The sequence below is a fragment of the Musca domestica genome, unplaced genomic scaffold (assembly GCF_030504385.1).
Source record: "Musca domestica strain aabys unplaced genomic scaffold, Musca_domestica.polishedcontigs.V.1.1 61, whole genome shotgun sequence".
Taxonomy (NCBI): Eukaryota; Metazoa; Arthropoda; class Insecta; order Diptera; family Muscidae; genus Musca; species Musca domestica.
The window spans coordinates 4,868,817-4,896,692 of NW_026712367.1; the positions used below are offsets into that span (position 1 = coordinate 4,868,817).

Sequence of the window (27,876 nt, forward strand, 5' to 3'; positions counted from 1 at the left end):
ACTTGCGATTATTGATGAAATTTCAATGGTAGGGGCAAAAATGCTTTCATATTTAAACGCAAGGCTGAAACAAATCTTTAAAAACAATGATTATTTTGGTGATTATCTCTGTGGTCGTTTTTGGAGATTTAAAACAGCTTTCCCCCGTTGGTGATAGATGGATATTTTGCAGCTCCAACTAATGATCCTTACAGTGCAATATATTGAACGGAAACGTGGGATAAATTCAAGTATTTTGAATTAACCGAGATAATGCGCCAAAGAGGAGATCGTGCGTTTGCCATTGCTTTAAACAATTTAGCTTCTGGACAAATGAAAATCCAGGATATTTCTCTGTTGCAACAGCGTGTTGTACGTCCAACAGACGTTCCTAATGATGCCATCCATTTGTTTTGCTCCAATGATGAAGTCAATGTCTACAACGCATTGAAGTTAAACTCTATTGAAACAGAAGAAGTTATTTCCGAAGCTTCTGACGTTGTCAAATCTACGGGTTTAACACATCAAAATAAAAATACAATCTTGGATTCTGTTAAAATATTTAAGGTATCCGAAACACAAGGATTGCAATACCGTTTAATATTAAAAAGACACAGGTGATGGCTTGGTAACTGGAGCAATTGGTCAACTGATGGAAATAAATTTCATCGGTACAACTAGGAAACCTTCTACGCTTTGGATAAAGTTTCCTCAGGAAAATATTGGAGTTTTAGCTCGCTCCAAAAAAACGGCATCCCACCGAAGCTTCATGGACCCCCATTGATATTTGTGTCAAAACATTTCAGTATAAACGCAATGAACAAATTAGTATTGATCGTAAGCAATTTCCAATAGTACCAGCGGAGGGTATAACGATACATAAAAGCCAAGGTTCTACGTATGAAAATGTTGCTGTCCATTTGAAGCCTCGCATGAGTAGATCAGCCTTGTATGTAGCTTGCAGCAGAGCGACCACGGCAGCTGGTCTTATTCTTTCTTATAGGCACATTTATTCCTCCAAGTCCTTTTCAAAGAAAATGATCCTGTTCATTTAGAGATGATGAATTTACAAACACACACAAGTGTCTAAATACACATTACGGTCACTTGCATAACACTGGCACTTTGAAAATTGTTTATCATAATGTGCAAAGTCTGAATGCTCATTTTGAAGTCTTACGTAATGATGTTGTAATGCTAAATGCAGACATATTATGTTTTGTCGAAACGTGGACACTACGTAATGAATCATATGAGATATCACAGGTTTTAAGGTGTTGCCAGGAATGAGATTAGATTCCTCTGATCACGATAACCGTAGATGCAAACGGGGTTTAGTAGTTTATGTAAAAAACTAAATCTATGCACAATACAAGCTCCATAAACCGGTACATGCGCATAATAAAACGCTAGAACTTATGGTGTTTCAAGTAAGAAATATCAATATAATTGTACTGTATAGGAATAAAAATTATACTTTGCATTGCCTACATGAGGACATAACCTATACTTTAAATAGTATAGGGTTTGAAAAATGTGTTTTAGTTGGTGATTTTAATATATGTCGCCAAAGAGAGACAAACAACTACCGAAGCGCTAATTAATAATAATAGACTTTCCTCTATACTGAATAGCCCAACAACGAAAGGGTTGTCTCAAATTGATTGGTGTTTCAGTAACATTGACAGGAGTGTAATAAATGCGCTCACATATGAAACTGTATATAGTTATCATGACGCGATATGTGTTACCATATCAAACTAAACAAGATGTGTGTGTATTTCACTTCCAATAAATATATTCCCCATGCAATGAAAGTTGTCTTTATTTTTAACGCTGGTTAACAATTATAAGACTACTTTTAATAAATGTAATGTTATTATTAAAATAAAACGAAGTATGTTGAATGATGTGCTACTTAGTGTGAAGTAGCTTCATGCTATTCGACTGCTTTACTCCTCCAAGGAATAAGCCTTGACGTGGCGGTGGAGCTAAGTACTTTCATCATTGAAAGGAAACCAATTATTCCAAATTTGATGCCTTAAGTTCCAACTTTTGTGTAATAGCTGAAGAGCCTTTATTGATTATATTTATTATACCCCCGATTTATATCATCAGCAGAAAATAAATTGATGACGGTATTTTAAGTTTAAATTCGTTAATTCAATTATTTAACTCCAAAAATCTCACAAATTATGCACAAAGGTGTAGGGTATCATAAAGTCGGCTTTGCCCGACTTTCAACCTTTCCTTACTGGTTTTTCTTTTCAATTTTCGGCGAGATAAGTGAATGTTCACTGAGTCTCGAACCCTGAGTTTCAGTTTGCCCTGCTTTGTGTGGCACAAAAGTTAAGGTCGAATTCTTTGGTGTCTCTCTGGAGAAACATAAAAGCTATGATGTTGGGTGTCATAAAAATAAATGTTCGTAATATTTGTGGTAAAGGTCAAACAATGTTTGTAGATTTTAATTGAAATTTATGGGTAGGCGGAGTTTTTTTCTTTTTTTTGAAACTCCCGGGAAAAAAATAATACAATAAATTAGAAAAAAAATGATTTCTATAGAAAATGATATTATCGAAAAGAATTTCTATAGAAAATGCTGTTATCGACAACGATTTCTAAGGAAAATGTTGTTATCGTGCGATTTTTCTATAGAAACAGTTGTTATCGACAACGGTTTCTATAGAACATTTTGTTATCGACAACGGTTTCTATAGAAAATGTTGTTATCGACAACGTTTTCTATAGAAAATGTTGTTATCGACAACGTTTTCTATAGAAAATGTTGTTATCGACAACGTTTTCTATAGAAAATGTTGTTATCGACAACGGTTTCTATAGACATTGTTGTTATCGACAACGGTTTCTATAGACATTGTTGTTATCGACAACGGTTTCTATAGACATTGTTGTTATCGACAACGATTTTTTTAGAAAATGTTGTTATCGACAACGTTTCCGATAGAAAATATTTTAATCGAACAGTTTTCAATAGAAAATATTTGTTATCGAATAACTTTTTTTATAGAAAATGTTGTTATCGACAACAATTTCTATAGAAAATGTTGTTATCGAATAACTTTTCTATAGAAAATTTTATTATCGACAACGGTTTCTATAGAAAATGTTGTTATCGACAACGTTTTCTATAGAAAATGTTGTTATCGATAACGGTTTCAATAGAAAATGTTGTTATCGATAACGGTTTCTATAGGAAATGTTGTTATCGACAACGCTTTCTATAGAAAATTTTGTTATAGACAACGGTTTCTATAGAAAATTTTCTTATCGACAACAATTTCTATAGAAAATTTTGTTATCGAATATTTTTTCTTTAATTTTTTTTATCGAACGACATTTCTTTTAAACAATGTTGTTATCGAACAACGTTTTCTATAGAAAATGTTGTTATAGAACATTTCTTCTATAGGCAAAGTTATCATCGAACAACTTTTTATAAAAAAAATTTTATCGATTGAATTTTCTTTAAAAAAGGTTGTTATCGACCAACTTTTATATAGAAAAAATTGTTATCAAAAAACGTTTTTATAGAAAATGTTGTTATCGAATAACTTTTCTATGGAAAATGTTGTTATCGAACAAATTTTCTATAGAAAATATTGTTATCGACAAAAATTTCTGTAGAACATTTTGTCATCGAACAACTTTTCTATAGAAAATGTTGTTATCGAAAAACATTTCTATAGAAAATGTTGCTATCGAACAACTTTTGTTCTAAAAAGAATTGTTATCGATTGAATTTTTATTAGAAAAGGTTATTATCGAGCAACTTTTTTTATAGAAAATGTGTTATCGAACAACTTTTCTATGAAAAAATTTGTTATCGACAACGCCTTCTATAGAAAATGTTGTTATCGACAATAATTTCTATAGAAAATATTGTTATCGACAGCAATTTCTATAGGAAAAATTGTTATCGAAAATATAGAAAAAGTTGTTATCGAACAACTTTTCTATAGAAAAGTATGTTATCGAACAACTTTTCTATAGAAAAGTATGTTATCAAAAACTTTTTCTATAGAAAATGTTGTTATCGACAACGTTTTCTATAGAAAATGTTGTTATCGACAACGTTTTCTATAGAAAATGTTGTTATCGAACAACTTTTCTATAGAAAACGTTGTTATCGACAACGGTGTCTATAGAAGATGTTGTTATCGACAACGTTTTCTATAGAAGATGTTGTTATCGACAACGTTTTCTATAGAAAATGTTGTTATCGAAAACGTTCTCTATAGAAAATGTTGTTATCGACAACGTTTTCTATAGAAAATGTTGTTATCGAACAACTTTTCTATAGAAAATGTTGAGATCGAACAACTTTTCTACAGAAAATGTTGTTATCGACAACGTTTTCTATAGAAAATGTTGTTATCGACAACGTTTTCTATAGAAAATGTTGTTATCGACAACGTTTTCTATAGAAAATGTTGTTATCGAATAACTTTTCTATGGAAAATGTTGTTATCGAACAACTTTTCTATGGAAAATGTTATTATCGAACAACTTTTTCTATAGAAAATGTTGTTATCGAACAACTTTTCCATAGAAAATGTTGTTATCGAACAACTTTTCCACAGAAGAAGTTGTTGTCTAATATCTTTGTCATAGAAAAAATTGTTATCAAACACCTTTTCTATAGAAAATTTTGTTATCGAACAATTTTTCTTTTGAAAATATTGTTGTCATACACCTTTCCTATAGAAAATGTTGCTATCGAATTGTTTTCATCCATTAAAAATTTCTAAAAAAATATTATCATCAAAGATTTTCGATAATAATCGAAAATTCGTTCGATAATTGATTATCTATAGAAAATTCGATGGCTAATAAATTTTTTTTTAATTGTATATCAGTTTTTTTTTTTTTTTTTGTTTTCTTTGTCTTTTATTTTAAATGTCTTTCCTATTTCATGCTGTGCGCACGCTCCGTTTAAGCGGTAGCATGACGAATATGGAAAACATTCACTTTGCCGCTCTTTCTTTCTTTCTTTATTGATCGTTTTTCTTGTTGGCCTGAAAAGATGACCTTAAAAGTATTCCGAAAAGAAAACCCAAATAGAAAAAGCCTTGTTTGATAATCAATTTTGAGGAAATAATTTAACCTAAATTCGGGGAAGAGCAGCAGACGTCATCGAATAACCTCAAAATGTCGAATATTATTTTGATTTAAAGTTGGGAAAACAAAAAAAAATGGAGGAGATGACAAAAGCCAGTAGAGGTGGCCATTGGTAGTTTTTGTCTATGGAGAAGTGAACAAAGACCTCCCCTGGGCGGCGAAAAAAAAAATAATAGAAAAATATTTCAAGTCATGCTTGAAGATGGTGTGGATGGAGGGGGGTGCTAGTGATGTGCTGCCGATGATGACAAAGCTTTATGGCTTTTCAAAAACTGCATACGAAACACCTCCCCCTCCCTTCCCCGCTCGAAGCAGATATGGTAACTGATTTAAAGAAAATATAAAATCTTGACTGCACCACAAAAAGTTGCAAAAGAAGCAACAATAACAGAAAAAAGGCAATCATTGTTGTTGCCATTGTTGCCGCCAGAGACGCCAAAGTCGCTTCTTCTTCGTCTTCTTCTTCTTCTTGAACAGCAACAACATCTTCAGCGTAATCATTAACTTGTTGATTACATAACGCAACAGCTCACATGAACTCACTGCACTCCACTTCACACATATGCCACGCGAAGGGGGGGGGTGCCCCTCACCTCTCTCTCTCTCTTAAGACCCATGGAGTTAAGAAAATTGCAAATTTCATGGATTTAGGCATTCATGTCTCAAGACTCTTGGATTTTTTTGGGAATTTATTTAATTTTTTTTTGGAGGGGGGGGGGGAGGTGGTTGGTTTTGGCTCTTCATCTTTGATTTGGAGTTTTTTTTTTTTCAAATTTTGGGCATGGAAAATCGAAATTCCAGTTTTGGCCATAGAAAATAAAATTGCTTAATATCTCGAAGCCCCTGCATATCTTTTTATTTTTATACCCTCCACCATAGTCTGGAGGGTATATTAAGTTTGTCATTCCGTTTGTAACACCTCGAAATATTCATTTTTTACCCCCACAAAGTATATATGTATATATTTTCGATCAGCATAAAATTCTATGTCGATTTAGCGATGTCCGTCCGTCTGTCCGGCTATCCGTCTGCCTGGAAATCACTCTAGCTTCCGAACGAAATGAAGTAGGTTGATAAAATTTTACTCAAATGTGTATAATGCCTCCAGGACTTTTGGTATTGAAAGTGGGCCATGTAGAACCACGTCTTCGTACACCCCCCATATAACGGAACCTCTTGATATCCGGTATTTTGATGATTTTAGCGACATTATATGCCGGAATTGTTTCAAAATTGGTATTTGAAGTTCGTAATGGATACTACAGTCTATGACAGAAAATGAGCCATGTAGGTTCACGTCTTCGTATAGCCCCCATATAACGGTACCTCCCCATATTCGGTATTTTGATAATTTTAGCGAAATTATTTACCGGAATTGTTCCAAATTGGAAATTTGAAATTCGTAATGAATACTACAGCCTACGACAGAAAATTGTCTAAGCTGGTCCACGTCTTCATATAGCCCCCATATAACGGCACCTCTCAATATTCGGTATTTTGATGATTTTAGCCACATTATTTACCGGAATTGTTTCAAATTTGGTATTTGAAGTTCGTAATATTTACTACATCCTATGCCAGAAAATTGTCTGTGCAGGTCCACGTCTTCGTATAGCCCCCATATAACGGAACCTCCCGATATTCGGTTTTTTGATGATTTTAGCGACATTATTTACCGGAATTGTCTCAATTTTGGTATTTGAAGTTCGTAATGAATACTAAAGCCTACGACAGAAAATTGTCTGTGCAGGTCCACGTCTTCGTATAGCCTCCATATAAGGGTACCTCCCGATATTGGGTATTTTGATGATTTTAGCGACACTATTGACCGGAATTGTTTCAAATTTTGTATTTGAAGTTCGTAATGGATACTACAGCCTAAGGTAGAAAATTGTTTGTGCAGGTCCACCCCTATGGTGCCTCCCTATATTCGGTATTTTGATGATTTTGGCTTCATATTCGCCGATTTTTTTTTTTTCAAAATTCGCATTTGAATATTTTAATGGCTTATGACAAACATTGCCTATGCAGGTCCACGTCGTCGTATAGAACCTAATATGACGGCTACATTTGATATTTTCAAGATTTTAACAGAATTTTTAATGGATTTTATAATTATTTTTTTTTTTGAAAATTGCCAAATTTCTACCAAATGGCGGAGGGTACTCAAAGTTCGGCCCGGCCGTACTTACAGCTTTTTTCTTGTTTTTTTTTATTTTTTTATTATTTTTAATTTTTTTTTTCTTTTTTTTTTATTTTTTTATTTTTTTTTTTTTTTGGTGATTGGCTCATTTTTTACTGGAAAAGCGCTGAGCATCTTTGCCCAAAATTGGCGGTGGCATAACTTCACACGCGTTCATTCACTTCCAAATGCGACAAGCGAGCGAGTCTCTTAGCCAACCAGTTTGGTGGCAGAAAATCGCTGCCTCTGTTGTTGTTGTTGCCACTGATGATATGACCAAATTATAGATATTTTCGCTTTTTTTATAGGCAGACAGGAACTGAAAATGCTTCGTATGCTTCGTTTTTTTTTTGGTGTGGCAAGTTTGTGAGGAAAGTCGGTTCGTTGTTGACTGCAGTTTTTATGAAGTGCTGCCTACCTACTCCGCCATCTCCTCCTTGCCACATAATTGGCTGCATTATTATTAAATTAAGATGAGGCAATTTCACTTTTTCCCGGTAATCATGTCATAACGAGGAGGGGTGTAGGCTCCTTATAAGCAATAATTACGATTTCGTAATTATTTTATTACAATATCAATTAATTTTGTTGGGAAAATAATACGGGACAAAATAATACAAAAAAAAAAATAAAATAAAAAATAAAAAAAATATTGAAAAAATAAATACAAAAATAATAAAAATAAAATATATAAAAAATAATTGAAAAAAAATTATAAAAATCAAGCCTTTTGATTTTAGAAAAAAAAAATAAAATAAAATTCAGGTTGTCTTGAAAAAATGGTCCTTTAATCCAGGTTCTTGAAAATATATGTTTATGCCCCCACTTTAGAATGGATGTTTTTTTCCTTTTCTTTGAGAATTTTTTTTTACCCTACACCACATAGTGGCAAGGGTATTATCCCTTTGTGCATTAGTTTGGAACAGGGAGAATGAAGCGAGATAGACCCATAGTTACTTTTGAGGATCTTCATAGAATCACTTTTTGAGTCGATTTATGCCTGTCAGTCCGTCCGTCCATGTATTCTTGTAAAAAAATGCAGGTCGCATTTATTATCCGATCGAGATAAAATTTTGCAAACAAAGTTTGTTTGGACCAAGGATGAAACCTATTAAAAATTGGTGATAATCGGATCAGATTTAAATATAGCTCCCAAATATTCTCAACCGCATTCGGTTGGATATATCTCCCATATATATCCTTAATCCGATTTCAGGTTTATTTTGCAAATTATGGAAAATACAGGGTGAGATTATAAAACTGGCTGCTTCAGACTGCTCTCATTTTTAAGCCCCATCGTCCGACAGCTGTTAAAATTATTCCAGGGACAGCTCATTATATTGTTTACAAGCGTTCGAAAGCATTTTGGTGAGAATTTTTGCAGAAAAAAAGTTATTCGTGTTCGGAATTCAAGTGTGATTGTGTGATTTCTTTGGATATTTGGCTGGAAAACCACAAGTGGCTATGGTTGGAGCACTCCAGCATTTAAATGGGAATAAATCTTTTGTGTCTCGTACCATCGCTCCTTACCGATTACGCTACGCTACCAGTAGCCCGACGAAGTCAAGGAAGTGAACAGAAGAAACATCAGCAGAAATGGTTCGAAAAGTAAAGAAGCGACTTGATCGAAAACCAAGTCGCAGTGGCCGAAAAATGGCTCGTGAGCTCGACATATCGCAATATCCCATTCCGCAAATATTGAAAAATAAGCTCGGGGCAAAACCATTGAAATTCCAAAAAATGCAAAAACTTACAGCGCAACAGAAAGAAAATAGACTCAAAAGATCTAAGGGTTGCTTCGCTTGGCCGAAAGTGGTGAACTGCCGAATTTGGTTTGGTGGTCTCCGATGAGAAAACATTCGAAAATGGATTCAGAAGAGCTAAAGTGTTGCTTCGCCTTGGCCGACAGTGGTGAACTGATGAATTTGGTTTTTTCTCTCTCCGATGAGAAAATATTCGTTGTCCAGCCGAACAAGGTAAACAAACAAAATGATCGATTTTACTTGCCAAAGAGGTCAGCTGAAAATGTGCACCCTGGGCTGGCCAGCCACCATCACTAAAGCGGCGGCCATGGTGATGGGCCGCCATAACAGCCAATTGTCGCTCTCCGCTCGTATTAATCGGCCATGGCATTCGAATAAATGCCGAATATTATCACAAAAATATTCCTGGAGGGCCTTGGGCACGCAAACATTTTGGCCGCAGACCTTGAACTCAGGACCAACAGGATTCAGCACCATCGTACTCAGCACGCACCACCCAAGAATGTTTACAAAATGAGGTTTCTCGCTTCATTTCCAGCGCACAATGGCCACCAAAATCTCCGGATACCAATCCGTTGGACTATTGTGTCTGAAGTTTTTTTGGGAAAGCAAGGTTGGCACTAAAAAATATCAAAGTGCCGATCACCTCAAGCAAGCTTTTCGCCGAAAATGGGCCAAAATACCGCAGAGCAACATTCGGGCAGCGTGTGACGGTTGTATTGGCCGTTTGAAGGCCATAATTCGTGCCAAAGGTGACCAATTCGAACAAATCTAAACTTATTTTAAAATTTGAATCTGTTTCCGACATTTTTTGCTTTCACTCAATAAAATTAAAAAAATTAAAAATCATCGCGTTTTTTATCTCACCCTGTATATGAAGGTACTAGGTGTGTGAACTGTACTATATTTGGTATGATTTTATAATGGGTGAACAGATAGTGCTTGAAATGTGAAATTTGGTATTAGAGTAGCTTTTCAAGTGTAGCTTAGACATATGGAGGTGGTTTTGATAATGTGTACTATAATTGTACGAAAAGTACTAAATGACACTAAATTGGGTATTTGGGTGAAGGGATAGAGCTGGAATCTCGAAATTTGGTATTGAGGTCTATACTGGTATTTGAAATTGAGATATGACGGTGGTTTTGGAAATGAGTACTAACATGTGTACGAAAAATACTAAATAGTACTATATTTGGTACGATTTGGTATTAGGTGAATAGATATTGGGTGATAGATGAAATCTGAAATTTGGTCAATCAGGTCGCTGTTTATGTATAGCGAATTTAGATATGGTGGTGGTTTTGAAATTGTATAGTACACATTTGTAAAAAAAGTACTAAATGGTACTAAATTTGGTATTAGGCGAAGGGATAGGGCTGGAATCCCGAAATTTAATGTTGAGGTCTCTGTTGGTATCTGCGATTGAGAATTGGCGGTGGTTTTGGAAATGCGCCCTCTTTTTGTACGAAAAGTACTAATTGGTACTATGTTTGGCATTGGGTGAAGGGATAGAGCTGGAATACCGAAATAGAAGTATACATATTACTGTCGATTTCTAGGGTTTATATATGGAGGCGATAAAATAGTATTGAATGTGTTTTCGTGGTGGATGTGTTTTCGTTGTGCAATGCTTCTTGCTAATATCCTCCTCGGTAAACGTCAAAATAAAATATTTTCATGACTATTTGGTGTAAAAGGCAAACATTTTCCCATTCTTTCAGAAAAAGCAAAATATAATTTTTTATTCTCTTACCTTATACACCCCATCGACCATTTTTGTTATTTCCTCGGACTCCATGTTGCTGCGGTTTCGTTGTTACGTTGATTATTTGAGCTGATAGTTATGATGTTTCGGATGCTTAATATTTCAACTTGCTCTGCAAAGTCAAGCGGAGGTGGATTTTAAGTTTTAACTTTTTTTTGTTCTAAATTTTCATGGAAAACTTTTTTTGGATTTTTTTTAACTTTATTTCGGCAGATTTTCTTTTTAATTTATATTTATAGTTTTATTTTTTTTTTCTCTAAAATTTAATGGAAAACTTTTTTTTTGTTTTTAATTAGATTTCGGTTGATAGTAACGTTGCTGTTGATGTAAATTGTTCTGCAAAGTCAAGTGTGGACAGATTATAAGTTTATTTTTATTTTAAATTTTTATGGATTTTTTTTATTACATTTTTTATTTTTTTATTATTTTGTAAAATGTGGTTTTTATTTTTATAAATTATTTTTTCTTTAATTTTTTTAATATTTTATAATTTTGCGATTATGGTGTTTTTTTTTTTAATTTTTGAAATAAGAGTTTTTTTAGTTATTAGTTAATGCGAGTTTTTTTTAGATTTTTTTTTATTTTTATTAATTTTAAAAATTTTATATATATCTGTATGGAAAATTTATATATTTTGGTGTATATTTTAATGTTACTGTAATTTTTTAATATATACTTTTTTGAAAATTTTTGAAAAAAAAATTATAATTTTATTTTTTTTTATTTTTAAAAAATTTTATTTAAAAATTTTTATTAAATTTTAACAATTTTATATATATTTTTTATACCCTCCACCATAGTATGGAGGTTATATTAAGTTTGTCATTCCGTTTGTAATACCTCGAACTATACATTTGAGACCCCACAAAGTATATATTCTTGGTCAGCATAAAATTCTATGTCGATTTAGCGACGTCAGTCCGTCAGCCCGTCCATCTGTTCGTCTGTAAAAATCACTGTAGCTTCCAAACGAAATGAAGTAGATTGATAAAATTTTTCTCAAAATGGCCATGTAGGTCCACGTATTGGTAAAGCCCCCATATAATTGGACCTCTCTATTTTCGGTATTTTCACGATTTTAGCGACATTATTTATTGCAATTATTTCCAATTTCGTATTTGAAGTTTGTAATAGATACTACAGCCTAAAACAGAAAATTGTCTGTGCAGCTCCATGTTTTGGTATAGCTTTCATACAACGGTACCTCCCGATATTCTGTATTTTGATGATTTTAGCGACGTTATTCAACGGAATTGTATAAAACTTGGTATTTGAAGTTCGTAGTGGATACTACAGCCTGAGACAGAAAATTGTCTATACAGGTCCACGTCTTCGTATAGCCCCCATATAACGGTTCCCTCCGATATTTGGTATTTTGATGCTTTTATCGACATTATTTACCGGAATTGTTTCAAATTTCAATTATATGCAGGTCCACGTCTTCCTATACCCCCCATGTAACTGTACCTCCCGATATTCGATATTTTCACGATTTCAGCGACATTATTTACTGGAAATGTTTTAAATTTTGTATTTGTAATTCGTAAAGGATGCTTCAGCCTATGACAGGATATTGTCTGTACAGGTCCACGTCTTCGTATAGCCCCCATATAACTTTACCTCCCGATATTCGGTATTTTGATGATTTCAGCGACATTATTCATCGGAAATGTTTCAAATTTGGTATTTGTAATTCGTAATGGATACTACAGCCTATGAAAAAATTGCGTAAGCAGGTCAAGTTTTTTTTTTTTTTTTTTGATATCTTTCAAGTTTCTTCCAAAATGGTGGAGGGTATTAAAAGTTCGGCCTGGCATAGCTTCTTTTTTATTTATTTTATTTTTATTTTATATATTCTTTGTTGGAAACATTCCGAAAATTTTTATAATTTAGTGTTTTTTTTTTAATTTTTTAATTATATTTTAGGATTTTGAGACTTTTTTATATTTTATATAACTTAAAAAAATTACATATTTTTGTTTTTATTTTGCTATTAATTGTTGTTATTATTTTATTAAATTTGTTTTCATTTATTTTTTTATTTTTATTATTTTTTTTTTGATTTTTTTTTTAAATTTGAATACTTTTTTTTTGATTTTTTGCGCTGTTTTGTTTTTATTTTTTCATTGACCATTTTTTTTTTTGTTTTAAACGTTTCTATATGTTTTTTTTTTGAAAAGTTTTGTAATTTTTTTTTTACCTTTTTTATTTATTAAAATTTAAAAATTTTATATATATACTTTTTTGGATTTTTTTCGCTGTTTGGTCTTTTTATATTTTTTTATTAACTGTTTATTTTATTAACTGTTTATTTTTATTAACTGTTTCATTTTTGTATTCTATCATTAATTGTGTTTTTATTTTTTTTTATTATTATCTTATATTTTTTTTATTTGTTAATTTTTTTTTGCAATAAAATATTAAAAAAGAAAATAAAACACTTAATAAATTATAGCCAAAAAATCACTGAGAAAAAAAGCAAATCCACTTGAAATATTTTTTTTTTCAAATTCACTTTCAATGACTCCTTCAACGAACCAACCAAAAAAAAAATCTCCTCAAATAGGAAGCCGAAAAAGTCGTGATAATTTCACTTTCTTTCAAAAAAATAAAAAAAAAACATTAACGAAAAAATACGTTTTTTTTACATGGCCGAATTTAAAGTTTGTGTCTTAAGTCTTTCGTTTTCATTTCAATACTACAACGTGGGCCAAACAAGCGGCGGCCAACAAGCAACCAACCAACCAAACAATCAACCATCCAAGCAGCCACAATACTCATCACAACTCCATAACGAAACCAGTCTCATTTCAACTTGTTGTCATTGTTTTTGTTGTTATTGTTGTGAAAAAAGGCTTCCTGGTGTTGTTGTTGTTATAATTTCATTTCATTCATGGATTTTCTTGTAAATGTTGCATTTAACATTGACTGACTGTCGGATGCCGTTTGACGATGGCGTTAATGGCCAATGTTAAGAAAGGTTAGCCTGTTGAAAGTTGATTTGATACAGAATCTCTTGCAGCCAGAGAAATGCTGGCAGAGAGAGGGAGAGAGAGTGAGAGGGAAGTGGGAGAGGAGAGTTGGTGTAACCTGTTTGGCTCTGCCATAGTATTTTGTAATCCATTTATTTTCTTTTTGACCTAGGCTATCATTTTTCATTCTCTCATTTCTCTTCTTTCTTTTGCCTCTCTTTGTGACTTTCTTTTTGAGAGTGATTTAATTTCACGCAACTGATATTTTTGTTCCCTTGTCGTTTATGTTTTTGCTGGCCCTTCAAATGGCCCACTCTAGGCTTTTGGAAATCTTTTAGACGCTTGGTTGACTTCTATGCGAGTGTGTTTGGAGTTTTTTCTCCACCATTTAACTCCAGCTGGGCTTGACAAGTAGCTGCCTAGGTTTTTTGTTGTTTAATCAATGACTGGATCGCAAAACGGTTTCCACCTCTTGCCTGCTCTTTTCATTTTTTGTCATAATATTCATAATAATTGGATCGGCATGCTTTTCTTTCACTTCCACCAGGCCAACAACAACAATTTTATGTTTTTTTGTTGCTATCTAACACGCAACAGAAACCTGGCTTTGTCACTTGGAATGTGTCACGTTTCTTGTGGTGTTTTTTTTCCGATTTTAATATATTTTTTTCCAACATTTGCCTTTCATCCATTCAGATAATGTTGCTCGAAAAGCATTTCCCGCTTTACGCCTGAGTTCAAGTTTAGGTTGTCAGCCAGCCAGCCTTACTTCTTTTATGGTGTTACGTTTTCTTGCTGCCTATTTTTTTTTCGTCAAATTGTCTTTAATTATCTGTAATTAAAATAAGAGCAAAACAAGACGTGGTTAGTTTTATGAAAAAAAAAAAAAAAAAAAAAAAAAAAAAAAACATAAAATGTTTTACATTTGAAAATGGTTTTTAAGATAAGTAAAACATGTAAATTTTTGTCGTTAATGTCAGATGAACGTGCGATGAAGATATGACAACAATTTTGTGTTTTGGTAAAAAAAAACATTAACGAAAAATGTTTAAATTTGAAAATGAAAAAAAAAATCGAAATTAAAAAAAAGTGTTAAAAAAATAAAGATACACGATTTTGAAGCTGCGATAAGGCGTTGTCTGTATTCGGAGCAAGTTTAAGCTGGAGTTTTTCAAAATCTTCAAAAATCCACGCCTAATGGTTCCCAGGAAAAATATTTTTTAAAAAATCCACGCCTAATGGTTCCCAGGAAAAATATTTTTTAAAAAATCCACGCCTAATGGTTCCCTGGAAAAATATTTTTTAAAAAATCCACGCCTCATGGTTCCCTGGAAAAATATTTTTTAAAAAATCCACGCCTAATGGTTCCCTGGAAAAATATTTTTTAAAAAATCCACGCCTAATGGTTCCCTGGAAAATATTTTTTAAAAAATCCACGCCTAATGGCTCCCAGGAAAAATATTTTTTAAAAAATCCACGCCTAATGGTTCCCTGGAAAAATATTTTTTAAAAAATCCACGCCTAATGGTTCCCTGGAAAAATATTTTTTAAAAAATCCACGCCTAATGGTTCCCTGGAAAAATATTTTTTAAAAAATCCACGCCTAATGGTTCCCTGGAAAAATATTTTTTAAAAAATCCACGCCTAATGGTTCCCAGGAAAATATTTTTTAAAAAATCCACGCCTAATGGTTCCCAGGAAAAATATTTTTTAAAAAATCCACGCCTAATGGTTCCCAGGAAAAATATTTTTAAAAAATCCACGCCTAATGGTTCCCAGGAAAAATATTTTTTAAAAAATCCACGCCTAATGGTTCCCAGGAAAAATATTTTTAAAAAATCCACGCCTAATGGTTCCCAGGAAAAATATTTTTTAAAAAATCCACGCCTAATGGTTCCCAGGAAAAATATTTTTTAAAAAATCCACGCCTAATGGTTCCCAGGAAAAATATTTTTAAAAAATCCACGCCTAATGGTTCCCAGGAAAAATATTTTTTAAAAATCCACGCCTAATGGTTCCCAGGAAAAATATTTTTAAAAAATCCACGCCTAATGGTTCCCAGGAAAAATATTTTTTAAAAAATCCACGCCTAATGGTTCCCAGGAAAAATATTTTTTAAAAAATCCACGCCTAATGGTTCCCAGGAAAAATATTTTTTAAAAAATCCACGCCTAATGGTTCCCAGGAAAAATATTTTTAAAAAAATCCACGCCTAATGGTTCCCAGGAAAAATATTTTTTAAAAAATCCACGCCTAATGGTTCCCAGGAAAAATATTTTTAAAAAATCCACGCCTAATGGTTCCCAGGAAAAATATTTTTTAAAAAAATCCACGCCTAATGGTTCCCAGGAAAAATATTTTTAAAAAATCCACGCCTAATGGTTCCCAGGAAAAATATTTTTTAAAAAATCCACGCCTAATGGTTCCCAGGAAAATATTTTTTAAAAAAATCCACGCCTAATGGTTCCCAGGAAAAATATTTTTTAAAAAATCCACGCCTAATGGTTCCCAGGAAAAATATTTTTAAAAAATCCACGCCTAATGGTTCCCAGGAAAAATATTTTTTAAAAAATCCACGCCTAATGGTTCCCAGGAAAAATATTTTTTAAAAAATCCACGCCTAATGGTTCCCAGGAAAAATATTTTTTAAAAAATCCACGCCTAATGGTTCCCAGGAAAAATATTTTTTAAAAAATCCACGCCTAATGGTTCCCAGGAAAAATAATTTTTAAAAAATCCACGCCTAATGGTTCCCAGGAAAAATATTTTTTAAAAAATCCACGCCTAATGGTTCCCAGGAAAAATATTTTTTAAAAAATCCACGCCTAATGGTTCCCAGGAAAAATATTTTTTAAAAAATCCACGCCTAATGGTTCCCAGGAAAAATATTTTTAAAAAATCCACGCCTAATGGTTCCCAGGAAAAATATTTTTTAAAAAATCCACGCCTAATGGTTCCCAGGAAAAATATTTTTTAAAAAATCCACGCCTAATGGTTCCCAGGAAAAATATTTTTTAAAAAATCCACGCCTAATGGTTCCCAGGAAAAATATTTTTAAAAAATCCACGCCTAATGGTTCCCAGGAAAAATATTTTTAAAAAATCCACGCCTAATGGTTCCCAGGAAAAATATTTTTTAAAAAATCCACGCCTAATGGTTCCCAGGAAAAATATTTTTAAAAAATCCACGCCTAATGGTTCCCAGGAAAAATATTTTTTAAAAAATCCACGCCTAATGGTTCCCAGGAAAAATATTTTTTAAAAAATCCACGCCTAATGGTTCCCAGGAAAATATTTTTTAAAAAATCCACGCCTAATGGTTCCCAGGAAAAATATTTTTTAAAAAATCCACGCCTAATGGTTCCCAGGAAAAATATTTTTTAAAAAATCCACGCCTAATGGTTCCCAGGAAAAATATTTTTTAAAAAATCCACGCCTAATGGTTCCCAGGAAAAATATTTTTTAAAAAATCCACTCCTATTGGTTGTCAGGAAAATATTTTTTTAAAAATCCACTCCTATTGGTTGTCAAGAAAAATATTTTTTAAAAAATCCACGCCTAATGGTTCCCAAAAAAATATTTTTTAAAAAATCCACGCCTATTGGTTGTCAAGAAAAATATTTTTTAAAAAATCCACGCCTATTGGTTGTCAAGAAAATATTTTTTAAAAAATCCACGCCTAATGGTTTCTAGGAAAAATATTTTTTAAAAAATCCACGCCTAATGGTTTCTAGGAAAAATATTTTTTAAAAAATCCACGCCTAATGGTTTCTAGGAAAAATATTTAAAAAAAAAAAAATCCACGCCTATTGGTTGCCAGGAAAAATATTTTTTTAAAAAATCCACGACTAATGGTTCCTAGGAAAAATAAATTTTTAAAAAATCCACGCCTATTGGTTGCCAGGAAAAATATTTTTTTAAAAAATCCACGACTAATGGTTCCTAGGAAAAATAAATTTTTAAAAAATCCACGCCTATTGGTTACCAGGAAAAATATTTTTTTAAAAAATCCACGACTAATGGTTCCTAGGAAAAATAAATTTTTAAAAAATCCACGCCTATTGGTTACCAGGAAAAATATTTTTTAAAAAATCCACGCCTAAAGGTTCCAGGAAAATATTAAAAAAAAAATCCACGCCTATTGTTTGCCAGGAAAAATAAATTTTTAAAAAATCCACGCCTATTGTTTGCCAGGAAAATATTTTTTAAAAAATCGACGCCTATTGTTTGCCAGGAAAAATATTTTTTAAAAATCCACGCCTAATGGTTGCTAGAAAAAATATTTTTTAAAAAATCCAAGCCTAATGGTTGCTAGAAAAAATATTTTTTAAAAAATCCACGCCTCATGTTTTCATGAAAAAATATTTTTTAAAAAATCCACGCCTCATGTTTTCATGAAAAAATATTTTTTAAAAAATCCACGCCTAATGGTTGCCAGGAAAAATAAATTTTTAAAAAATCCACGCCTATTGTTTGCCAGGAAAAATATTTTTTAAAAAATCCACGCCTATTGTTTGCCAGGAAAAATATTTTTTAAAAAATCCACGCCTAATGGTTGCTAGAAAAAATATTTTTTAAAAAATCCACGCCTAATGGTTGCTAGAAAAAATATTTTTTAAAAAATCCACGCCTCATGTTTTCATGAAAAATATTTTTTAAAAATCCACGCCTAATGGTTGCTAGAAAAAATATTTTTTAAAAAATCCACGCCTAATGGTTGCTAGAAAAAATATTTTTTAAAAAATCCACGCCTCATGTTTTCATGAAAAAATATTTTTTAAAAAATCCACGCCTAATGGTTCCCAGGAAAAATATTTTTTAAAAAATCCACGCCTAATGGTTGCTAGGAAAAATACTTTTTTTAAAAAATCCACGCCTAATGGTTGCTAGAAAAAATATTTTTTAAAAAATCCACGCCTAATGGTTGCTAGGAAAAATATTTTTTAAAAAATCCACGCCTAATGGTTGCTAGGAAAAATATTTTTTAAAAAATCCACGCCTAATGGTTCCCAGGAAAAATATTTTTTAAAAAATCCACGCCTAATGGTTCCCAGGAAAAATATTTTTTAAAAAATCCACGCCTAATGGTTGCTAGGAAAAATATTTTTTGAAAAATCCACGCCTAATGGTTGCTAGGAAAAATATTTTTTAAAAAATCCACGCCTAATGGTTGCTAGGAAAAATATTTTTTAAAAAATCCACGCCTAATGGTTGCTAGGAAAAAATTTTTTTAAAAAATCCACCCCTAATGGTTGCTAGGAAAAATATTTTTTAAAAAATCCACGCCTAATGGTTGCTAGGAAAAATATTTTTTAAAAAATCCACGCCTAATGGTTGCTAGGAAAAATATTTTTTAAAAAATCCACGCCTAAAAAATTACTTGAAATAATATTTTTTTAAAAAATCCACGCCTATTAATAACTTGAAAAAATATTTTTTTACAAATTCTACGCCTATTAATTACTTGAAAAAATTTTTTTTTACAAATTCCACGCCTATTAATTACTTGAAAAAATATTTTTTTTTTAAAAATCCACGCCTATTAATTACTTGAAAAAATATTTTTAAAAAAATCGATGCCTAATGGTTCCTAGGAAAATTATTTTTTAAAAAATCCACGCCTAATGAAAAATATATATATTTTATGAAAATATATATATTTTAAAATCCGCACCTCATGTTTCCTGTGAAAAAATATTTTTTTTAAAAAATCCAAGCCGTATGGTGGTTTGATTTTTTTTTAAATCCACTCCAAATGTTTCGCAATCATTGACGTCATAACATCTTTGCTCATCATCCTCCCTGCAGAGGTCATTGTACATTTTTATTTGATGAATTCCCCAAAAAGAAGGGTATTGAACGATTTGTTAGCTCACGTTTTTGACTTGATGTGGTCGCCAGCCGTAACGAATGTAATGAGAAATGATTTTGTAAAATTCGAAAAAATTATGATTTTTCACAGTACTATCCCTGTGATGTTCATCTGCCAGAATTTGATTGACTAATCCCAGCGAGACTTCAATCACGATCCCAACGAACAAAAGGATGGAAACTGACCATCTCTTGCCACTTCAAGTTGTAAATGACATTTGCATCCATGGGGAGAGGTGGGGATTCACTTTCACTAGCCTCCGAAACATCTTCATAAAGATGGGCCATTGATGTGGATTTAATTTTATGTCTTCTGTTGGAAATGAAAAAGGAAGTTGGCCAGCACTTGAAAATGTCATAACGGCTGACATATGGTGGTTATAAATAAATTGAATTATACGAGTTTGTTGTTGTTTTTTATGTTTTTTCAAACAAATGACAGATGGTGTTAATGTTTTTGCATTTATGTCGTTTTACTTCCACCAAATCTATTGTTTGTGGGGCCATGTGTTTTGAAATCGTCATAATAATGTTAAGCCGGTCTTTGTTGTTGTCATTTGAAATTTTATTAATACACTTTTTTGTATTTATTTTTTTGTTTATCCGAAGAGGCCACCGGATTAAAGAAAGTCTTATAAACGCTTGTTTTTTTAATACCAACAACAACAAAGTGTTGACTCTTTTCAGTTCATTGACTTCTACTGAGCTGTGAGCTATCTTCAAAATATGTTGCTTTTTTTTGTTTTTTTTTTTTCTTTTTTTGGCAAACCCTAAAAAGTGGAAGATCAAGCTTGTTTGCAAAGCGTACACAAGCCGATAATAAGCAGTTAAACAAAATTCAATATTTTTTTGTTATTGTTTTATGGTAAACAGTAGGAAGAGGAGAAAAGTTATTGCGGAATTGAAAAATGTGTTTAACATGAAAAAATATTCAATTCAATTTTCTGTCTTAGGCTGTAGCATCCATTACGAACTTCAAATACCAAATATGAACCAATTCGGTGAATAATGTCGCTAAAATCATGAAAATATCGAATATCGGGAGGTACCTTTATATGGGGGCTATACCAAAACGTAGACCTATATGGCCCATTTTCAATACCAAAAGTCCTGCAGATATAGTATACATTTGAGTAAAATTTTATCAATCTACTTCATTTCGTTCGAAAGCTAGAGTGATTTCCACAGACGGACTGATGGGCAGACGGACAACGCTAAATCGACATAGAATTTAATGCTGATCAAGAATATGTATACTTTGTGGAGTCTCAAATGTATAATTCGAGGTGTTACAAATGGTTTTAAATAAAAATTATTTTTAAAAAAATATCCACGAATCATGTTTCCTTAAAAAAATATTTTTAAAAAAATATCCACGAATCAAGGTTCCTTGAAAAAATATTTTTTATAAAATCCACGCCTAATGATTTCTTGGAAATTTTTTTAAATTCACGCCTAATGGTTCCTTGGATTTTTTTTAAATTCACGCCTATTGGTTGCCAGGAAAAATATTTTATAAAAAATCCACGACTATTGGTTGCCAGGAAAAATATTTTATAAAAAATCCACGCCTTTTGGTTGCCAGGAAAAATATTTTTTTAAAAGTCCACTGTTGCATTTTTAAAAAATATTTTTTTTTAAATCCAAGCCTGTTGCATTTTTAAAAAAATATATTTTTTTAAAAATCCACGCCTGTTGCCTTTTTGAAAAAATGTTTTTTTAAACCCACGCCTGTCACATTTTTAAAAAAAATAGTTTTTTTTTTAAATCCACACCTGTTGCATTTTTGCAAAAAATATTTTTTAAAGCCACGCCTATTAATTACTTCAAAAAATATTTTTTAAATCCACGCCCATTAATTACTTCAAAAAATATTTTTTTATAAAATCCACGCCTATTAATTATTTCAAAAAAGGTTTTATAAAAATCCATGCATATTTATTATTTCAAAATTTTTTTTTAAAAAATCCACGCCTATTAATTGTTTCAAAAAAGGTTTTATAAAAATCCATGCCTATTTATTATTTCAAAAAATATTTTTTTAAAAAATCCACTCCTATTAATTACTTCAAAAATTTTTTTTTTAAAAAATCCGGGATTATTAATTAATTAAAAAAATATATATTTTTTAAAAAATCCACGCCTATTAATTACTTCAATAAATATTTTTTAAAAAATCCAGGCCTATTGACTACTTAAAAAAATATATTTTTTTAAAAAATCCATGTCTATTGACTACTTCAAAAAATATTTTTTAAAAAATCCACGCCTATTGACTACTTTAAAGAATATTTCTTTAAAAAATCCACGCCTATTAATTACTTCAAAAAATATATTTTTTTAAATCCAAGCCTATTAATTACTTCAAAAAAATTTTATAAAAATTCCACGCCTATTAATTACTTCAAAAAATATTTTTTTTTTAAAAAATCCAGGTCTATTAATTACTTCAAAAAATATTTTTTTAAAAAATCCGGGTTTATTAATTACTTAAAAAAAAATATATATTTTTTTAAAATCCACGCCTATTAATTACTTCAATAAATATTTTTTAAAAAATCCAGGCCTATTGACTACTTAAAAAATATTTTTTTAAAAAATCCATGTCTATTGACTACTTCAAAAAATATTTTTTAAAAAATCCAGTCCTATTGACTACTTTAAAGAATATTTCTTTAAAAAATCCACGCCTATTAATTACATCAAAAAATATATTTTTTAAATCCAAGCCTATTAATTATTTCAAAAAATATTTTATAAAAAATCCACGCCTATTAATTACTTCAAAAATATTTTTTTAAAAATCCACGCCTATTAATTACTTCAAAAATATATATGTTTTTTTTTAAATCCAGGCCTATTAATTACTTCAAAAAATATTTTTTTAAAAATCCAGGCCTATTAATTACTTCAAAAAATATATTTTTTGAAAAACCAAGCCAATTAATTACTTCAAAAAATATTTTTTCAAACACCCCACGGCTAATGGTTTTAGATAAAAATATTTTTATCACCTTAAAAATATTTTTAAAAAATCACCTTAAAAATATTTTTAAAAAATCCTGGTCAATTCTTTGCTTCTCTTTAGACCTCATTTTTAATTTTCGTTTCCCACTGAGTTGATTATTTTATTTGGTCTCTAAAATACAAATATTCTTTCTCCCGTAACAAAAAAAAACACTGTTAAAAACTAGCCAACGGAAATTAGACACAATGAAAGTTAAGCTTTAAAATCTGCCCACAAGAAAATCACAAATCATATTTTCTGCATTCCCAACGAAATAAATCATAGTAAGCACAATTAATTGGTAGATGACTGATTAAGCCAACACCTCTCCATTAGACATAAAAATCAGGCAAGCGGCGAAAGCAAGAATTTGTTTTGCTTTTCTATTCCCCTGCTTAGTTAATTCCCAACCTAAAAAAATATAATTTTAATAATATGCCATAAATTAGTTTAAGTGTTTGCTTGCTGTCTGTGTCACTGAAATATTTGGAACAAAGACCTCAAATAACATTTTAGTTAATTTTTTGATAAAACCAAATTGCCTTCTAACAAAGCTTATTTATGTAAACATATATTAAAAAAATGTTATTTAAATACAAAAGCAATTTTAATCAGCTCAACATTTCTCCTGACCGCCTGAGGCTAATTATAGCCAACGACTGGCACTCTGGCATAGTTTTCAATAAAACGGTCAAATTTCGAAAACAACACACCAGATTGTGCATCCCATTAAAGCTGATTAGATGTTCTGGAGATCGTGATAATAACCGGTTCTTATGTCCCGCACAAAAATGTAGAACAAATGAAATTTATGTTTTGAAATCTCCATGGAAATCTCTGTGTGCTTGTGACCTGTTTAGGGTTCTTAAAATATGCACACGTTGGGGTTAAAAAACTCTATTGATTTTCTTTGGGATGACCAAGTTCTTTGTTTTTTTTTGGAAGAAATTCTTTCATTATCATTATGCATAATAAATTTTAAAGTAATTTAAAAATTATACGATATTTATGCATATTTGTGAGAGGGAATTTTCCGAAAATTTAAAAATGATATAAAAGCATCTTTCAATATGCGGGAGAAAATCTCAATCAGAGAATTGATAATTTATACAAATTATCTCCTGTACAAAAAAGTAATTCGTTAATCGAAAGACTTAAGACACAAACCTATATTGAACGTCCATTAAAAGAGTTCTCCCTTAACAGAAAATTAAGAGCGAGATTAAAGAGCAAGAAATGAAAACAATACTTCGAGAAGATGTTTGTGCCTTAAGTCTTCCGTTTCGATATGAAAAACTAATTTTTGTAAAAACCACGCCAGTTTTTTACTAGAAAAAATAATTTTTAAAAAATCCACGGCAGTTTTTTACTTGAAAAAATAATTTTTAAAAAATCCACGCCTAATGGTAGCTTGAAAAAATAATTTTTAAAGTATCCATGCCAAATGGTAACTTAGAAAAATATTTTTTTTAAAAACTCCACACTTGTTTTTTACTTAAAAGTATTATTTAAAAAATCCACGCCTCATAATTCCATGAAAAAATATTTTTTTAAAAAATCCATGCTTCATAATTCCATGAAAAATTATTTTTTCAAAAATTCACGCCTCATAATTCCATGAAAAAATATTTATTAAAAAATCCACGCCTCTTAATTCTATGAAAAAATAATTTTTAAAAAATTCACGTCTCATGATTTCTTGAAAAAATACTTTTTAAAAAATTCACGTCTCATAATTCCAAGAAAAAATATTTTTTTAAAAAATCCACGTCTCATAATTCCATGAAAAAATATTTTTTCAAAAATTCACGCCTCATAATTCCATGAAAAAATATTTTTTAAAAAATCCACGCCTCATAATTCCATGAAAAATATTTTTTAAAAAATCCACGCCTCTTAATTCTATGAAAAAATAATTTTTAAAAAATTCACGTCTCATGATTTCTTGAAAAAATACTTTTTAAAAAATTCACGTCTCATAATTCCATGAAAAAATATTTTTTCAACATTCCATACATCAGGGTTTCTTGAAAAAATATTTTTTAAAAATTCCACGTCGCAGAGTCTTTTGATAACAAATATTTTTTTAAAAAATCACCTCTAAATGGTTCCCCGAACTTGAAACCCGTCAGTAACGGCCAGTCATTTCTTAAAACCAAACCATACACCCATTGTTTTATTGAACTCTCATATTAAAAATTAAAAAAAGCCACACCCACACAAAAAAAACAACAAACCTATCAATGAGAAATTATGGTCTTCAAACGGCCAAAAGTAATAATTATGTGGCTAAATTTAAATATTTAAACACAGAAGACAAAGCAAAAGCCGTCCGTCCGTATGCAAAACAAAGTTAATGGCCATTTTGCGTTCAAATGCACAGAAAATTAATTTTATTATTTTTATGGTTTGATCAACCTTAAGTCTCTTATAATGTCTCGCTGGCTGGCTGGTTGGCTGACTCGCTATGGGTAATTGTGGCCAAGTGAAAAAAGTTTTGGTTTCACTAAAAGAAATTGTTAATTGCAATAAATGTGGCGTATATTTGTCGTAAGCAGAAAAAAAACAAACGTTGAAAATAAAAAAAGAAAAACAAAAGTGAAAATTCAAATTATTTCGCACAAAGTTTGGGGTTTCATTCTTTAAATACTTTATTGTTTTTTTTTTTTTATTAATGTTGTCATGTCTTTTTTTTTTTTTTTTTTTTTTTGAATTATTGTGGTTGCTTTATTGCAATGTAATGTTGGGGTTTTAATTTAATTTAAAACATGTTAATTTCAATAAAAAAAAATCAACAGACAACACTCTACATAAAATGAAAGTTTTATTAAGATGTTAATGGGGGAATTTAATGATTATGTCGGTAACATAACGTGAATGTCCACAAATATAAGTTTTATTTGCATAATAAATCAAAAGGCCTCATCCCTTTAACTCACACTTCATAATTAAAATGAGTTCGTGTCTTAAGTCTTTGATATGGCAATTACAAAAAAGAGAGAACCAATCCCTCTGTGAAGTCAATAGTTTGGGAGTAGTAATGAGAGAAAGAGAGAGACTCAACATTACTTACTTTATTCATTCAAAAGACTTAGGACACAAACGTGGATTTTTTAAAAAATATTTTTTGAAGTAATTAATTGGCGGGGAGTTTTTAAAAAACATTTTTTTGAAGTAATTAATTGGCGTGGTGTTTTTAAAAAATATTTTTTTATGGAACCATGAGGCCTGAATTTTTTTAAAAAATATTTTTTTGAAGTAATCAATAGGCGTGGATTTTTTAAAAATTATTTTTTTATGGAACCATGAGGCCTGGATTTTTTAAAAAATATTTTTTATGCAACCATGAGGCGTGGTTTTTTTACAAAATATTTTTTTATGGAACCATAAGGCGTGGATTTTATAAAAAATATTTTTTTATGGAACCTTGAGGCGTGTATTTTTTAAAAAATATTTTTTATGCAACCATGAGGCGTGGATTTTTAAAAAAATATTTTTTCAAGTCAAACAATAGGCGTGAAATTTTTAAAAAATATCCTTTCATAGAACCTTGAGGCTTGGATTTTTATAAAAATATTTTTCATAGAACCATGAGGTTTGGATTTTTAAAAAAATATTTTTTCATAGAACCATGAGGCTTGGATTTTGAAAAAAAAAATATTTTTCATAGAACAACGAGGCTTGGATTTTTTAAAAAATATTATTTCATGGAACCATGAGTCTTGGATATTAAATTTTTTTTTTTAATATCTTTCTTTGAACGAAGTTTCGAAGAAAATTTTTCACGGATGACTCATTATCTCAGAAACATTCTAACCTTCCATTCATTATGTAAAAATTCAAATAGAATGTGATCATAAATTGTATTTTTTTTTCGTTTTTCGAATAAATTATTCCAAAACAATTATATAAAACAATAACAGGTATTAGAAATAATTGAAATTCTTGGGCATGAAGCCGGAGGTAATGAAAGAATAAAACTAGCATATACGTAAGACTTAAGCAACAAACTGAGTGATGCAAAACAACAACAACCAAGTCGTAAGTTGTTGTGTTTTTTTTTTTCTCTTTAATTTTTATCGGTCATAAGAAATCTGCAACAACCACAATGAAGAAAAAAATCATAAAAAATTTACTCAAAATTAAAAATGCATATGAATGCCTGAAACGTTCGGGCACAAACGTAAATATAATAATCAGAACAAGACTGAAGTAAACAAACAAAAATAAATTGAGATAAATACTGTGGATGTGAAGAGGTGTGAGTGTGTGAAAAACTTCAACAAAAAAATTTGACACTGGGGTTCAAAAAAAATTTACAAAAAAAAAAAAAACTCGAACATTGGCTGATAGTTTGTGCAGTTTTTTATCTCACCCTGTGCATATAAAAAATATTTTTTCATGGAACCATGAGGCGTGGATTCTTTTAAAAATATTTTTCCAAGTTACCCTTAAGCGCAGATTTTTTAAAAAAATTTTCCATGTTACCCTTAGGCGCGGATTTTTTAAAAATATTTTTCCAAGTTAACCTTGGGCATGATTTTTATTTTAAAATATTTTTCCAAGTTACCCTTAGGCGTGGTTTTTTAAAAAAATATATTTTTTTAACTTTTCATAGGCGTGGATTTTTTAAAAAATATATATTTTTTTAACTTTTCATAGGCGTGGATTTTTTAAAAAATATTTTTTCAACTTATCCTCATGCGTGAATTTTGTAAAAAATATTTTTACTAGGAACCATAAGGCGTGGATTTTTAAAAAAATATTTTTTAGCTTATCCTCATGCGTGAATTTTTTAAAAAAATATTTTTTAGCTTATCCTCATGCGTGATTTTTTTAAAAAATATTTTTACTAGGAACCATAAGGCGTGGATTTTTAAAAAAATATTTTTTCAGCTTATCCTCATGCGTGAATTTTTTTAAAAAATATTTTTACTAGGAACCATAAGGCGTGGATTTTTAAAAAATATTTTTTCATACAACCATTAGGCGTGGATTTTTTAAAAAATATTTTTTCAGCTTATCCTCATGCGTGAATTTTTTTAAAAAATATTTTTACTAGGAACCATAAGGCGTGGATTTTTAAAAAATATTTTTTCATACAACCATTAGGCGTGGATTTTTTAAAAAATATTTTTTCGGCTTATCCTCATGCGTGAATTTTTTTAAAAAATATTTTTACTAGGAACCATAAGG

The 27,876-nt window shown here is 30.6% G+C and overlaps 1 protein-coding gene and 1 long non-coding RNA gene across 3 annotated transcripts in view; both read right to left on the bottom strand.

Moving 5' to 3' along the window:
* The window catches only part of LOC101892248 (brain-specific angiogenesis inhibitor 1-associated protein 2), a 43,141-nt gene extending 32,100 nt beyond the window's left edge, over window positions 1-11,041 (bottom strand). The window contains exon 1 of one of the 2 annotated variants that reach the window (XM_059129483.1): window positions 10,820-11,021. In XM_059129483.1, the coding sequence (XP_058985466.1) occupies window positions 10,820-10,864 (45 nt within the window). In that variant the 5' untranslated portion in view covers window positions 10,865-11,021. Of the gene's footprint in view, window positions 1-10,819 lie in introns of both variants that reach the window. The other variant, XM_059129482.1, reaches the window with a different exon arrangement.
* A 2,399-nt stretch (window positions 11,042-13,440) lies between these two features.
* The window catches only part of LOC131805820 (uncharacterized), a 60,143-nt gene continuing 45,707 nt past the window's right edge, over window positions 13,441-27,876 (bottom strand). The window contains exon 3 of the long non-coding RNA XR_009343841.1: window positions 13,441-14,635. This is a non-coding gene — a long non-coding RNA (uncharacterized LOC131805820). The remainder of the gene's footprint in view (window positions 14,636-27,876) is intronic.